This window comes from Acanthopagrus latus, chromosome 4 (genome assembly GCF_904848185.1).
Source record: "Acanthopagrus latus isolate v.2019 chromosome 4, fAcaLat1.1, whole genome shotgun sequence".
NCBI classification, from domain to species: Eukaryota; Metazoa; Chordata; class Actinopteri; order Spariformes; family Sparidae; genus Acanthopagrus; species Acanthopagrus latus.
The window spans coordinates 9,946,338-9,962,128 of NC_051042.1; the positions used below are offsets into that span (position 1 = coordinate 9,946,338).

Genomic DNA, 15,791 nt, shown 5'->3' on the forward strand with positions numbered 1-15,791 from the left:
GGTTATCTTTGTTGCTTTTTGGCTGTTTTGGGGGATGTTGTCGCTGGAGGGCAGTTTCCAGAGTTTGCTGCTGCAGTTGCTCCTCCTTGCAACACTCATGCCACGCCTCGAAATTGCTTCTTTGGATATTTTGCAAAGTCTTACTCATGGGTGCATCCAGTTTGAAATGCGGCGGTAAATAGATTCCTATTTCTAATAGATTACGTGGTATCAGATCGGTGCCTGGACTCCAGTGCTCGCTGGTACCGATGCCAGCATTTTCAGTAGTATCGGAGGCATTTCTGATACTGGTATTGGAATCGGAACAACTCTAGTTTAGAGGTATGACGGGGACCACAAACATATGAATTGATTAACAACACATGAGTGTTGGTCATCAATGGGGGATGAAATCATGCATCCTGTCTTCCAGTTTTCACAGTACTTTCTTGTTGAATTTGCTTGTGGGTGTCTAGAGCAGTTGTCTCTAGGCTACATTAAAGCTGTAGTCTGTAACTAGTTTTTTGTTATATTTGCTAAAATTGTCATTATGATCTGATCCGATGTCTGTGGCTCCACCCAGTGGCCCTGTCTTTGATGGGCAAGAATCCACCACTCCCTGCTCAATACAACCAATCAGAGCCAAGAGGAGGGTCTGAGAAGTGTCAATCACTCTTGCGCATATGCTGCTGGCAGCTTCCCTCCCTAGCAAAGAAAAGCATTGTAATAAGAAAGAATTGGACAGATCCAGACAGAAAACAAGGATAAATATTGAAGTGTGGTTTCATAGGTGGAGGGAGAGGCAGAATTTGTAAGGACTTGTAAGGACTGGACAAGTAAGGATCCCTGCTTGACCGGGCAGTTATAATAATAGTTTGTGTTAAGTACACTCTGTAGTTGACTTGGTTTAGAGAAATAACGTTAGTATTGAGCCAGGTAATGATTACGTGGTAACTCCTTCTACTACTAGAAGGAGGGACCTGGGAGATGTGCTCATTCAATTATCTGACTAAGTCCACTTCTTTCTCAAAACTCCAGACTGCAGCTTTAAGATGGGGATGTGTGAGGAAATAGGTTACTCTCAAAGCAAACTAGTTTGTATGACATGTCACTACACCACATTTGAAGGTAAAAGTGATAAGCCACCTGAGAAGATGGGTTGAAAATCCTGCCATAATAGAGTTGAAGGGAATCTACTATTGTTAAAATGGGAATAATGGTGCAGATTTTGGCAAATCTTCCCTAAAAGGCATTAACTGCGATATTTTGGCATGGAAAGTGACAAAAGTAATTGTGTATAGTCAGACAGTAGTTCACATCCTGTCAACCATCATTGCTCAACATATTCGACAGCTCACTTTGTGAAGTGGCCATGACTGTTGAGTTTTAAAGTTTTTCAAACCCAGTCCTTCGAAGTTTTATATGCTGTCTGAAAACCTGACAAGCACTTCTCTTGGAAAAAAGGACTTTTCTTTGGGTGATATTATCCTTGCCAGTCTGAGGAAATGACCAATCAGTAGACTTGCTGCCTCATGGTCAGGGAAAATGTGAATTGGAGTCTGGATGTTTGTATGACACCTTGAGTTTTGAGTTGCACCAGTCAAAGATGATTCATATAGAGTGCATCTTCTGCATGAGTCATGTTCTGATGTTCAAGTGTCATTTGCAAACGCAATTGGTCTTTTTTTTTGTGATGCTTATGAATCGAGATAGTCATTAGCCATTTTCACACAGTGGCGCCGCATTATCTGTCTTGGTTCGCCAATTCTCCACTGATGGTGATTCACACGAACTGCTGCGTAATTCACACAGAAAGCCGGCGCTGTGGCTCCCAAAGAGGCGTGACGGTACATGTTAAGATGATGACATCGGTGTGTTTTTCGAAATGTTTCCCCAGTGTCCCCGCTGTCAATCGCGCACAGTTTATAATCATATGGATGCTGTTATAATGTGTTGTGACTGAGATCCTGACCCACCAAACATCCTGGAAAGCTCAACTGGAAAGTGACAAAGTTACATTTTTCACACTAAATTACATAATTACATAATCGTCATCAGTAAACTGGGAGCTGTCTGACTCTGTCACTCGCGGGGATGGAGGCTGTTTTCCTGGGGAAAGTTTAAGTCTTCATCCGGAGGGCTGACAGTTGCTGTGATTTATTTTCATCACAAACACTCAGTGAGTTAAAGTTTTTTGCCTGTGACAGACGCTGTTTTTCGGGCAGAAATGTGACAAAGAGTCAGTAGGGCAGGCAGGAGGACAGACAGGAAGATGGACACTGCACCGTGTAGCTGTGGATTTTTTTTTTCCTCATATAAACCTCCAGTGGTGGATCAGCGCCGGAGCGAAATTCCATCCCTCGCTGCATCTGAAACTTTCACACAGAGGAGGAGGCGGAGAATTGGTGCAGGATTCCCACATACAAACGGCAGTGTGAATGGGGCTACTAATGAGGCTACCTTGTCGCTCTGTTCAGTTGATGCCGGGCTCCTTTTGTCATCACAGTGTTTGTGACCAGAATGGCCAAAATTATGCTTTCTGACATGTTGCCTTTGGCCAGACAGTTGCATTGCATATTGATGTCTACTGGAAGCCCCCTAACCTTCACAGTGATTGTCACTATATAAGGAATATTATTGATTTTAGTGAGGTTAAACATGCCTTAAGCCTCAAATTTGGCACTGTGGCTGTCACCATCTTGGTTTTTTGGAAGTGACCATATTTGGACAAGAGGGTGGAGCTGGAGAGGATACTAATTCTACTTCTCTATCTTAATTGGATATGACTGAACCTGTGGAAACACCGACGTTAGAACCTGTAATTTTTCACTCTAAAGCAAAACACAGTTCACCAAAATTAACATGCTTCACATCATGCTTTAGGACTTGAAACTAACAATGGAGACAATACATCATTATGGAAGTGTTTACTAAGGTATTAACCATTTAAGCCCCAACCCAATTTTATAGGGTTAGGGTTAGGGTGATTCATGAAGTTTGATGTTTAGTTGTTTATTTGAGTAGAGTTTGGGTTGTGTTTGGGTCATTTAAACATGTTTTTTACACGTTGTAGCCCAGCTTCTGCTGTTTAATTTGATATAAAATATGACTATATTCTTTCTTAATTAGTGCAGTAGTGGCTCTGTGATTGTTCTGCATGTCTTAAGGGTTAGAGTTAGGGTTAAAAACCCCAAGGTCCCCCAACTGGGGTTAAAGTGAGAAGTAGGCTATATGAAAGTGTAACCTTTTAAGGAAGTTTTGCATCAGCTTTACTTCAGACTCCTAAAGCTCTGTCCACTATTTATACAGTCTTTGGTCTGCACAAATAAAACAGTGCAGCTTGGTACCACGGTACTTTTGGTAGTTGGCATCTAATGCATCCAGTGAGGCAGGTGAATGTGATGAGCAAGCCCCTTGGGACATACCAGGCTGAGGTAAAGTGAGACCCAAGTATGTGACAACTGATATTCTTCATGATTTTGAGCAGTGACATGACCTCTACACTGCCGCTTCCTGGCTTTGCTGCATCAGTGCTGTCAAGTGAACCTGGATTGTCCTCTCCAGTTGTCAGGATTGAGAAGGATGATGAGGATGAGGTACAACTGTTACCAAGGTGACAGGATTTCTGTTTCCACATCACTGGTAGGTCCCAAAAATGGCAAGAACCGTCACAGTTTCTCACCAGTGACATTTCAAAAGATGCAGGAATGATATTAAAGATGGTGATATCAGACTCTAACAGGCAATCTAGATGTAATTAAGCCTCTCCTGTGAAAACATATGACCACAAGGAAGTAGATCTGATCTTACTGTATTAATATATTATCAGTACTTTATTTCTCCTGCATATAGATCATGAATAATGAATGTATAGAATGCATGAATGTATGAACTAAACCTACCACTAAAGCCATTGACAGGATTTGCAATTAAACTGAAAATGATCAAATTTAGGATATTTGAATCAGGTTGCTGTGATGTTGCATTTTAATGCTTAACCTAAAACTACATTTGACCAATAATGGCCAATGTTTTTGGTGGTATGTTTAACTCATGTATGGAAGAAAAAATCTTGTGGAGTAAAATGATAAAAATACAACATGTCAGATGTAACTAAGCCTCATGGTGCACATACAATGAGGATTTGAATCAAAAAACTGTATATTGTATATGTGTTTGTTTGTTTGTGTTGTTAGCAGACTTGATGCTCCAGGCTAGCATTCCCAAATGTGCCCATCCACTATCTGACACACCCACACACAACATACACAGGCGCACACACTGACATTATACCCAGCCAATTTACAGCCCAGCGGATCTCCAGATTGTGTTTGCAGCAAAGTCCAATTGGCGCCTCTCCAAAGCGCTATTGAGCATATTCCCTGTCTCTGTTTTCTTTATCGTCCTATCAAGATATTTCCCCTGATGGCCAGCCTGTTACAGGTGGGATAGAGAGAAATTGTATGTCTGGATAATGAACTCACACCTTGCTCCTTTTTCTCTGCTGAGCTCTCTATAAACCACGGTGCCATTTGTTCTTCTACCCCTGTGCATGTTCAACAGGCTGGAAGCTGATACATCATTTCTAAAAAAAAAAAAAAAAGAAACCTGATCTGGGGGACAACTGTGTTCCACAGCTGATAATCCACTAATTGAAATTTGGTTTTGCAATGAGACAGTGCGAGAGGAGGACAAACACAGATAGAAAGAGAATTAAGACTGGGCAGGTTGTTAAAATGGGCGGGCAGAATAATCAATAGCAGTTAGGGGAGTGTGTGTTGTGTCAATCTAACAGCTTGTTCTTGTTCTTGGGGGACAAACCCCAGACGTGAAAACTGCTCGGTAGCAGCAGAGCCAGATTGACGTTCCACTTTATTGAGATTTAGTGGGTCTGCATGGATTTGAATGATCCTCAGCGCAGTCTGTCAGTTGTCACGGTAATGAATGGAAGATGACAGGTTCAGTGCCAACCATTCTCAGTTTGCTGCGCAGTGTCTGAGGCGGCCAAACTTTATGACAAGGGCAGCCAAGAGATCTAAATTTGACAATATTGGTGAGCCAGACTCATGATTAGACAGAGAGGAGAATGATGGCTTCTCAGTTCATATGATGTTACAATGTAGTGTGATAAAGTTGTACAACTTTTATCTTTATTGCAACATTGTTGCTGAGCTATGAAGGAACCTTACCAAACAGATCAAATCTAAGTTGCAAATAAGCAAGTATGCTCACTACTACTACTTACAACATACAGAAGACGTAATTACTTGCTTGTTACTCATTTGCAAATATAGTTAGTAATATACTATATGTTTCTCCACCCAACGTCTATATGTAACACATGTGGAATTAAAAAAAGGTTGCGTTTTAAAAAGCAGTCAACTATCATTGGAATTCACCATTTACTTGTATAATGACAGACAACGCATCTCCACTTCCTCCGACTGTAAAAAAAATAAGCTGTCCTTTTAGAAAATATGCTTGTGTTAGTGGCAATTGTTCAATAAACACAACTACAGTACAACAATTGCAATGAAAGAAAGACATTTCACAGCAAAGTACTTCATATCATCACCGATAATAAAACATACGACATAACAAAGTGAAAGTGACACACACCTTATATCACAAAGATTTGTTAAATGCCGCGATACTGGAAGGAATAAAGGAGCTACGGGCACAGGAAGTCAGCAAAGGGGGTACCTTATACCTCCCTACACTCACATACATCAGAGAGAGGGTGTGATACATCATTAAGGATTGCCCGTCCTTTTCCTGCCACTTGGGTCTCACAAAGCAGTGACATACTTGTGCTGTTGTTGACACGCAATCTGGTTCGACGTATTAACAGTCTTACTGAGTTTGTTCTTGTTAACTACTGGAAGTGAAAAAAATACCTGGCAATAAAGCAGCAAGCTAAAATACGTTCTATGAATGATAATTCAGGACAGAGCCAGTATTTGTCTGTCCACTCCAAAACTGATTGGCATGAAATACAGTTGTTGTTCCTTTCCTATTTCTGACACCTGCAGAGCTGCTGTATTGAATTCCTGCCCATGCTCAGTATCAAGCAGGACCAAGCTGTCAATCATGTTGCCTCACCTCACCTTTATAGCATCATAGAGCCAATTATAGCCAAACCTTACAGAAAATCATGTATGGGAAAAATGCATTTGATGTGCTTTTTGAGTTTTTAGTTTGGCCCATGCCCCATATGACATGGGACACATGAGGGGGAGACGGGGGTTATGACCTACACTGTATTCACTTTTGGGGAGCTGTAATGTTGTCTGCGTTTATACAGTCAATTGTATTCTGTGATGGAGGTGATTCCTGAATGTTGTCTTCCCACCGGGTATCGTTAGAAAGCCAACTAAGAATGCACAAGATGCACATAATGCAATCTTGGAGTTAGCAGAAGGTGTATCCCCAACCTACAGCCCCCACACCTAACTAACACATCAGTGACAGTAATATTCACTTCAAGTGCCAACTGTCCCGTATAACTCCCAGGAAGACGGAAAACATGAAAGTCAAAATAACAGAGCTCTTCTGGGAATTTTAAACACATTGGTAACTTTTCAGTGGATTTGTTGACAGTCATAAAAGCTTTAAATAAGGACTGTGTTTGCCCTTTAAAAATCATGTATTGGTCAAATGGTAAATGTGTGTTGCTTATCCTATCTTTGGCGAAGATAATTTAGCAAATGGGCAGTTTTTTGGCACATTTTATGTTGTTTTCTTTTGTGGTGCTCTTTCTGTGTTTGTAGCACACAATTCTCAGTGGGCAACTCAGTTACCTACACTTAATGCCACAAGTGTTTTGGCCCTGGTCTGAACACTGCTCTTTCTGCCAAACCTCCTTGTGCTGAAGTAAGTGGTACTGCAATCATATTGCCTCACCCAATCTCATTTCAGCATGGAGAATGCTTGAAAAAGTCCATTTTAGCAGCTAGTGTGTAACAGTGCTGTTTGCCATATGAATTCAGTATTTGTATATTCAAATGTCCATAGGATGCAATCAGCTGAAAAGCTGTCTGTAATAGTGACAGTATCAGGGCTGCAATATGAATAAGCAAACAGTTACGGGGGATGATTTATACATATTGATCTTTATTCTAAATCTGACAAAGATGCACACACAAATAGAAGGAGATGAGAGGAAGAGATGATTCAGTCTGGTGCTCACTTGGCCATTGTCACTGCCACAGTGGGGAATATTACTCCACAGTCAGGCTTTACAGCTGACCAAATCTATCTCTGTCTGTCGCTCTCTTTTTCTCCCTCTGCTTCTTTTGGCTTTGAAAACGTGTTTATGAAGATGCGCTTCATATGACAGATATGATATTACTGAGAAATATCAGCCATTATATTTAGTCTATTAATAGAGTTAGGATATGAATAGGACAAAGGACAAATCCCTGCGACACAGCACATCAGTTAAGTTCTGCACAGTGCAATAAAATACCACACAAGGGATAACAACAGCACAAACTTCTTGCACAAAGATACAGGACATCAGGTCCTAAATCATATTTATAGAGTCCCTTGCTCTTCTTAGGCCTAATGAGCCAATAAGGTGTAAAAGTCAATAAAGCTGACTTAAAGGATTAGTTCAACCGAAAAATGAAAATTCACTTTAATCACCCCCATGTTGATGGAAAGTCAGGTGAATTCCAAAATCCATGCAACATTTCTGGCAAAGTCCATGCAACATTTCTGGAGCTTCACAGCAAAAAGTGTTGCAAAAAGTTTAAGAAACTCATCATTGTAATCCCAGTTTCTGGATGCCCCCAGAAGAATTTAGATGTAAAAAAAACAGTTTTTCAAATACAGTTTGGATCCTGGGGCTTCCAGAGACTTGGCTCATGCCAGAGCCATCTTTTCTTTCATTCATTTTATTTCTTTCTTTCTTTTTTTTTTTTTTTTGCAGTTGTTCTGGTAAATGTACTCCAGTTCTTTAGGAGAATGCGGCAACACTGTTTTGCTGTGAAGCTCCAGAAAAGTGTTGTGGCCCAAATACTTAGTCCAACTTTCCACTGGAATGGGGATGGGTAGATAGTGACTGAATTTAGATTTTTGTACAAGTTATCTGTTGAAGTCAAATAACTTGTGCAGGAAGAAACTGTATAAAACTAGCAATGGTGGAAGAAGTAGGATATATATATATATATATATATATATATATATATATATATATATATATATATATATATATATATATCCTACTTCTTCCACCATATATATATATATATATATATATATATATATATATATATATATATATATATATATATATATATATATATATATATATATATATATATATATATATATATATATATATATATATATATACACAGAGAAATTGTCTCATATTTTCAAGCAGGGGGAGGGGGGATCTTCCGCTAAGATAATTGGTAATAGCTGATTTGATTTCAACCTGGTCTGCATGGTCGATCATTGTAAGAACATCTCTCACAGCGGATGAAAATGACTACAAACCCCTTGTGTATTCCATGGTCTTAGGACATAGAAAAAACAACTTAAAGTGAAACTCTCTCCAAAAAGCAACCAAGGCTTTATTTGCGATTGAATACGAGTCAAACCTTCGTGTAAGTGCATAATTACGACGAAAGAGGCCCTTTTAAAATTTACCGTAGTTTTGTTTTTGGGCATGCTAATTTTCAGCAGACTGCATGGGGCACTTTTACACTAGCATCGAAATTGCTATTTTTAAAACACTAAGAAGGCTCGACACAACATGAAACTTTGCTCGTAGTATCACCAGGGTCTCTACACATGAGCGTGAGCGCTGAGAACATAGTTTAGTACACAGAGTGTACTGAACAGATGGCAATACATAGGCTGTAAGACGCAGCTTGTGCTCTTTACCTAAAGTGAAACTCTCGCCAAAACGCAACAGTAAAGTCTGTGAATGTCCGATGTGTCTAATGGTGAGATTTTAAGTCGAGATAGTGTCTCAGTTTTTACACCACATCATCTCTGCCTAACTTTTTTTGGAGAGAAAAAAAAAAAACGGTTTATGATTTTTCATAAGATGATGTATCGCTGAACATAACGCGATTGTATTCACCTCTCAAACACAGAGTGAACTCACCCTCACATAATGGTTTTAAATGTTATGCTAAACACCTGATGGAAATTCACTCCCACGCAAAACCAAACTTCGACTGAATATACGAACACTGTTGGTGTAAAGCCTCAAACGTGTGTTATCCAAGGACTGCTGGTTTGGAACTTTAAAAACTGCACAGGTTGCACTGCGTCACTGAGCAGGAGTTCAAACAGCTCAAACGCACAGTGAAGACTTTTGGGTGCTTTGGAGGAGATGACGGCCAGGCGGCGTGCGATGGATCCACCAACAGTCCCAAGTTTATTAACATAGTTCCATATGGAAAGACTGGGGGCCTCGTCGATTCGGCATCGAATCCTGTCTACATGCGGGGAGGGAGACGTGGAACTGAAAGCTGATAAAGGAAAGTGAGTATCTGTTTCATTAAATTTGAGTCTGTTCTTCATTTTGCCGAGGACCTGCCTGCAACTCTCACAGAACCCCCCAGAGCAAAACGCCCCCCCCCAAAAAAAAAAAACCGAGCGGATGATGAACGTGTTCAAACAGCGCACTTCCCTGTGACACAAAGACAGCTCTGTGAAAACCCTCTCTGGTCTTGCGAGCCCTTATTTTTCTGCTTCCCCCCCCCCGGAGGCGTTTTAAAATGATCGATTTTTACATTATTTTAATCCAATGGCCTGACGTGTTATTGGAAAGAGGAGTGATGGATCTGGACGTGCGAGACTGGACATTGATCACAGGAGAGAAGGGAGGTCGGGTTGTTTCCCAGAGGACCGCCCTGACACACAAGAACAGGCACGCGCGCACGCACACACACACACACGTACTGTGACAGTGTGGGTGTGTGTGCACGCGCACGAGTTGATTCGACTCGAGGCTCCTTTGCGGAGAAGTTCCAGTGAGAGAATCTTACCGCGGCATCGCCGCTACAGAGGCACTGCGCCGGGCGCTTTGGCAATGCGTGCGTAAAGCTGTTGTTGGTTCGGTGCCCTCGTGATGTGCCACGTCTCGTCGGCACATTGTGGTGGCAAACAAAACTGATCCTTGTAATGAGGCGTCTGATCCCTCGTAAAAGCACGCCGGTGTATGCCTTGCGCACACTTTGCGGCAACTCAGACGCGAGAGGGATTATCCCCGTGTGAGATCGGTCGGAAACAACGCACGCAGAAAAAGAAAAAAAAAAAGAGAGAGAGAGAGCGAGGAAGGGAACGGAGTTGAGCGCGCACTCGAGCTGTAAGAAGCATTTTTTTTTTTTCCTGGGACGCGCACAGAGAGACAGCGCTGCTGGTGAGACAGCTAACGGAGGAGAGCGGGAGAGGAGGAGGACGCACACATTTTAAAAAGGAAAAAAAAAAAGAAAAAAGAAAGACCACAAAGTTATCCTGCTTCGAGATGAAGTGCGGCGGCGACAAACATCTGCGTCCTCGTTTAATGGAAGTTTTGGATCGTAACGGGAAAGAGGAGACATATCCCCAAGTGCACCCATGGATTTCGGCTTGGCACGAGCGCTTTTAGTGCAGCGGAGTAAGTGAGATATCCAGTCATGATTTGGATCGCGCTTTTAGCCGTCTTGGTTTCGTGCGCCCTCGGGAACAGGACCGCGGAGCAGGTGCCGTTCTTTCACGGGCATGTGTTTGAGAACTCGTCCCCGGGCTCCCGGGTCAACGGACTGAGCGTCCCGTTGAAGCGGCTCAACTCGCAGAGGTTGTGCGGCACCGGGGAGCCGGGCGCAGCGGCGGCACACTTCAAACTAACGGGGGACGGGAGTGAGAATTTCCGTGTGTTTGCGCACAACAAACGGGGTCATGTTTTGTTGAAGACCTCCGGGATTCTGGACCGGGAGGAGCAGGCTGAATACGCACTGGGTCTTGGCTTGTGTTGCGGGCAATGCGCGGGACTCTCCCGGGATGAGGCGCACGAGTCTCTGGTGGTCGCGGAGGTGGCGTCCATCAAGGTGGACGTCCTGGACACCAACGACCACCAGCCCACCTTCCCCAGTAGGGACGTGAGACTGAGCCTGGATGATGCCACTGCGCTCCGCACGTCTGTCTACACGGTCACCGCGCGGGACGACGACAGCGGCAAGAACGCGGAGCTCATCTACTTCGTGCTGCCCAAAAACGGGAGTTTCTACGCGGTGCCCAAAACTGGAGACATCCTCCTGGTCGATTCCATCCTCGGTCTGGATGAACCGATCAAGTTTGAAGTGTTCGCCCGGGACCGCGGGTGGCCACCTCGCACGAGCCAGAGCGTGGCGGTGGAGATCAGCCCGCGGCAGTGGCCCGCGTCGCCCTCCTCGCAGAGCCCCCAGCAGGAGAGACGGAAGCCTAAATCGCAAACCAAAGTGCCCGAGCGAAGGTCCAGGTCGGTCACGGAGTCAGACGGCCCCGTTTTCATCAACGTGTCCGAGGACGCGGGGATCGGTTCCGTGGTGATGAACCTGAACCCGGTGAGGTTTCAGTCGGCTGCGTTTGAGCTGGTGGAGCCTGACGTGGAGAGCTCACCGGTCAGCGTGAGCAGGGACAGCGGGGATATAGTCATATTACGGAGGCTGGACCGAGAGACGGAGCCCCTGGTGGAGATCAGCGTCAGAGTTCAGGATAAGAGAGGTGAGCGACGCACACGTGTGTGTGTGTGTGTGTGTGTGTGTGTGTGTGTGAGAGAGAGAGAGAGAGAGAGAAAGAGAGAGAGAGAGAGTGATAAGACTGTGTGAAAGTGAGAGGGAGAGTGTTTTCGCGTGAACACACACGGAGAGCGAGAGTGACTTTCCATCACTTATGATATTTTTTTTCTTTAAACCTTGTACATTATGATTAGAGTATTAATACTGACACCATGAGACCATTTTCTTGTTTGGTTTAATGGTGCTGATTTTAGAGGGCACCTCTGGTCCCTGAAGCTTAGTTTGGAATCCAGTTGAGAAAATACAGTGTCTACCTGCCATGGTAATAAATATGACAACTAAGATTATATCAGTGTTATACTGTGCTGAGAAACGTCACTACTGAGAAGCAGGGTCATTGGACAGCTCAGTATCCTCAGTCTGGGTGGAAGGTAGTGGAAGTGGGGGGGGAGGACCTGCATGAATGAGTGAAAGCTCCACACATACAGGCCCCAGTCAGCTCTGCTGAATCTCTCACCTGGGATCCCGTTGCTTTGGTAAGTTGTCACCCCGAGTGCCAACCACCGAGCTACCTTGTCACCCCGGTTTACAGCATCAGTATTCCCAGCATTCGTGCACTAACCAGGTGCGATCCTGCTTAGACTCTGTGATCAGAGAGGATCAGGCTCGCCCGGGGTGGTTTGGCTGTAATAGTGTGTGCCGCAGTGCCCGGTGTTTACAATGGAGGTCAAACCGAGCGACGTTCAGCGGTGTTGATGATGATTCATGTGCTCAGATGAATTAAGGCGGCATGAAAGTGTCTTCTGTTGCCGCCAGCAGCAGCACCAACAGGTTAATTATCACCTGCGGATGCAGAAGAGCAGAGATGGAGCAGAGAGACGGGGAGGGAGTTAACACACACATTCACACCGATGAATGCAAATGTGGAGGGATGAAACACTGAGCCCTGGAGACTACAATATACAATCTATCTATCTATCTATCTATCTATCTATCTATCTATCTATCTATCTATCTATCTATCTATCTATCTATCTATCTATCTGTCTGTCTGTCTATCTATCTGCTGGTTTGTCTTGATTGTGTGCAGACAGAATGCAGATCCACAACTTGTTCCATTAAGGCCAGTTAACAGCATGTGACTGGGGGAGTGACCTGATCAATGTGACCTATCGGTCTGTGTAATGTGAACTATCCTGATGCAGAAATAACGCTGAGTCTGCTCTTGGCACACAATGCTAATTAACACTCCCAGTCACTGTATGCACTGTTGGCTGTTTGTCACAATCATTTCCTTCTTGAGCACATTAACGCTGATGGGAAAACTATATACTTTCGGTGTTGAAATGACACTTTCCCTTGCTGTTGCAGTATTACAGCATCCTCTAGGGGTTTCCCTTATAGAGGATCAGTACATCCAGTCACTGTTTGATTCCAATGAGGCGCTCAGCCGGGACTTTTGGCATCCACATTAACCCGGGGTTGCGTTTGCATATCGTCGGCATTGTTTCGAAATGTTTTGATTCTACCTCCAGCTGAAAAGCGCTCTAGACGTCTTCCCTGCAATCTGTCAGAAGTTAAACTAGTTGAATCTCATCTGCTGACAGCGTTCTCACATTTGTCACGTAAATGAACGAGAATCAAGTCGCGGGCGACAGCTCAAATCATAATGTTCTTGCTGAAAATGAATTGTCAGGGTATTGGTGGGGGAGGACGCAGGGAGCAAAACAAGGTTGTTATCGTCCATTTTAAAAGATGCAGATGCCATGTATGAGAGGCAGGGGCTGGAGTGCGGTGATCATTTCTAGGAAGTCTTAAGTCTTCATGTTAAATGCATAGGAAGAGCAGAAATACAGTGTAATCCAGCCAAATCCAATCCGATACAATAAGGATGAGTATATTAAGTGTAAAATGGCTTTGTGTGTATGCAGATTAAATACACTGGCACTGTATGTGGCCAGATCCTTTTCTGACCAGTGCTGGTTTCGGGTGACAGAATCTTCACTGTAATGCAGGCGTATCTGTGTCTGACTTGTGATGTGTTTTGCTCCAGCCAGACGCACGTTAATACAACGTTTCAAGTTGCGGATCAGCGTAAATTATTCCCTAAATGGGAGGCTTTAAAGAAAAGCCCAAAAGCCTAACCCTTTTATGTCTTTTGATAGGACTGGGCTGAAAAAGGGGGACAGTTGGTTGAAAGACATTCACGTGAGATTTTACCGTGTCGACAAGTTTTCATTTCCGGGCTTAGCAGCGGGTGATGGTGGGGGGGGGGGCAGATCAGCTCTGTGTCTCAAGTGTGAGGAACGCAGCATCCTTTCAGTTGTCGGTGGCTCGGTTGAAGTCTTTTAATCCATTTGGAGTGGAGAGTCCTGATGGAGCCTCGACCTCCCTCCATCTGCTCACATTATCCCTGTAATCCCATCTCATTCTCTCTGTCTGTCTCACTCTCTCTCTCTCTCTCTCTCTCTCTCTCTCTCTCTCTCTCCCTTGCTCTCTTACTTTCCCGCTCTTATTTTCACTCTCACTCCAGGGATTTATTTGGAGTGGAGGCACAGTTTAACACAGCGAGAGAGAGAGAGAGAGAGAGAGAGAGAGAGAGAGAGAGAGAGAGAAGACCATCTGACATGAATCTTCGAGGGACGGATGTGTGTATATGTGTTGGAAGCATTTTGCATCAGGATCACACTCCGAAAGTGCCGATGTTGAAACAGTGTTAGAGTGTTGTGTGTGTGTGTGTGTGTGTATGGGACCCACCTCCCATTTAGGGCCACATAGTTAAACTATTACATTTTATAGTGAACCAGTTGCCAGAAGAAATGTTTGCAGTGTTTATTTCTGCAGCCCACGGATTTGTTGAACCTTGCATTTCATTCAGTTAAACTTTTAATTTTATGTGCTTATGATCTGGTACGGGTAAGGCACAAAAAAAACAAAAAAAAACCAACAAAAAAAAAAAAACACTTGGTCAGGATTAGAAAAAGACCAAGATTTGTCTTAAAATACCTGTTTTAGGCATTACAAACACAGTTGAAGATGTCTTGAAGTCTTAAAATCGTCCAGTTTTGTTGACTAAAACAACTTGAGATGCATCTTGCCTGTAACTCCACCACCATCCCCTCCACCTCCAAATGATGAAGTCATGTAATGTGAATCTGATACGACATATAATGACGATATTTCAATATAACTGAACTAATCAGTGGTTTGCAGAAACTCTAACTGCCAACATTTCATCCTCTTGACTGGGATGTTGTGAGAATTAGGAAAGGGGTTAGGCACGAAGTGGTTGTGGTTAAGATCACAGGAAATCTCCAGGGATTTAATTAAAGTGTCTTACAGTGAGTGCCTTAAACAGAGTTGCCCATGTGCACGGGTAAATGTCTCACAGGTTTTTCCTTCTCCGTTGTTTTTGGCAGGGTTTCGTTTAAATGCGCGTCATTTCAAACAAGATAATATGGCTCCCTGCTTTCTTTTGTTTTCCTTACATAAACCCGTGACACCTCGCCTCTGATATCCCACATGCTTCATTTTCACAAGTCGTTTAATAATGTGCCAGCACCCAAAAAGAGCAGCGAGCGAGGGCTCCATCCATTTTCTTCCATATAACCGCCAATGTGACACTGTTCTTTGACTGCAGTCACTCCAGAAAAAAAAAAAAAAGCCACTCGAATTTTTTCTTTCACCTCTTTTTTCACGTTATATCTGATTCTCTTTCCATGTCTCTGTTGAGGTATAACTATTTTCTATAATTAAATGTTATTTCTAGCTTGGCACTCTGCACAAATAGACTAGAGATTACTGGATTCTTTTGGCTGATTCTAATGCACTTTTTCTGTGGCAAATAGACTTTTCTAAACATGTCCTAGCAGTAAATATTGCTTCCTTTATGACAGTAGACCCACATTATGTGACACAAAAGAGTTTCAAATTAATTCATTTGACTTGTAGCTTGGATTTAGACCGCCAGTGCCTGAAAACCCTGCTGCATGTTTGACTAGTAAGGTAAGGTTGGCTAACTAGTTCGAGTGAGGTGCAGACCACAGGTTTGAGTGGAGCAGGGTTAGTTCCTGTACTCACAGACGGTGCTCT

At 43.3% G+C, this 15,791-nt stretch overlaps 1 protein-coding gene across 1 annotated transcript in view; it reads left to right on the forward strand.

The window, feature by feature from the left end:
* Positions 1-10,619: 10,619 nt before the first annotated feature.
* Positions 10,620-15,791, forward strand: part of si:ch211-186j3.6 (neural-cadherin) — a 268,142-nt gene continuing 262,970 nt past the window's right edge. Inside the window, exon 1 of the mRNA XM_037096548.1 lies at positions 10,620-11,685. Within this exon, the coding sequence (XP_036952443.1) occupies positions 10,620-11,685 (1,066 nt within the window). The remainder of the gene's footprint in view (positions 11,686-15,791) is intronic.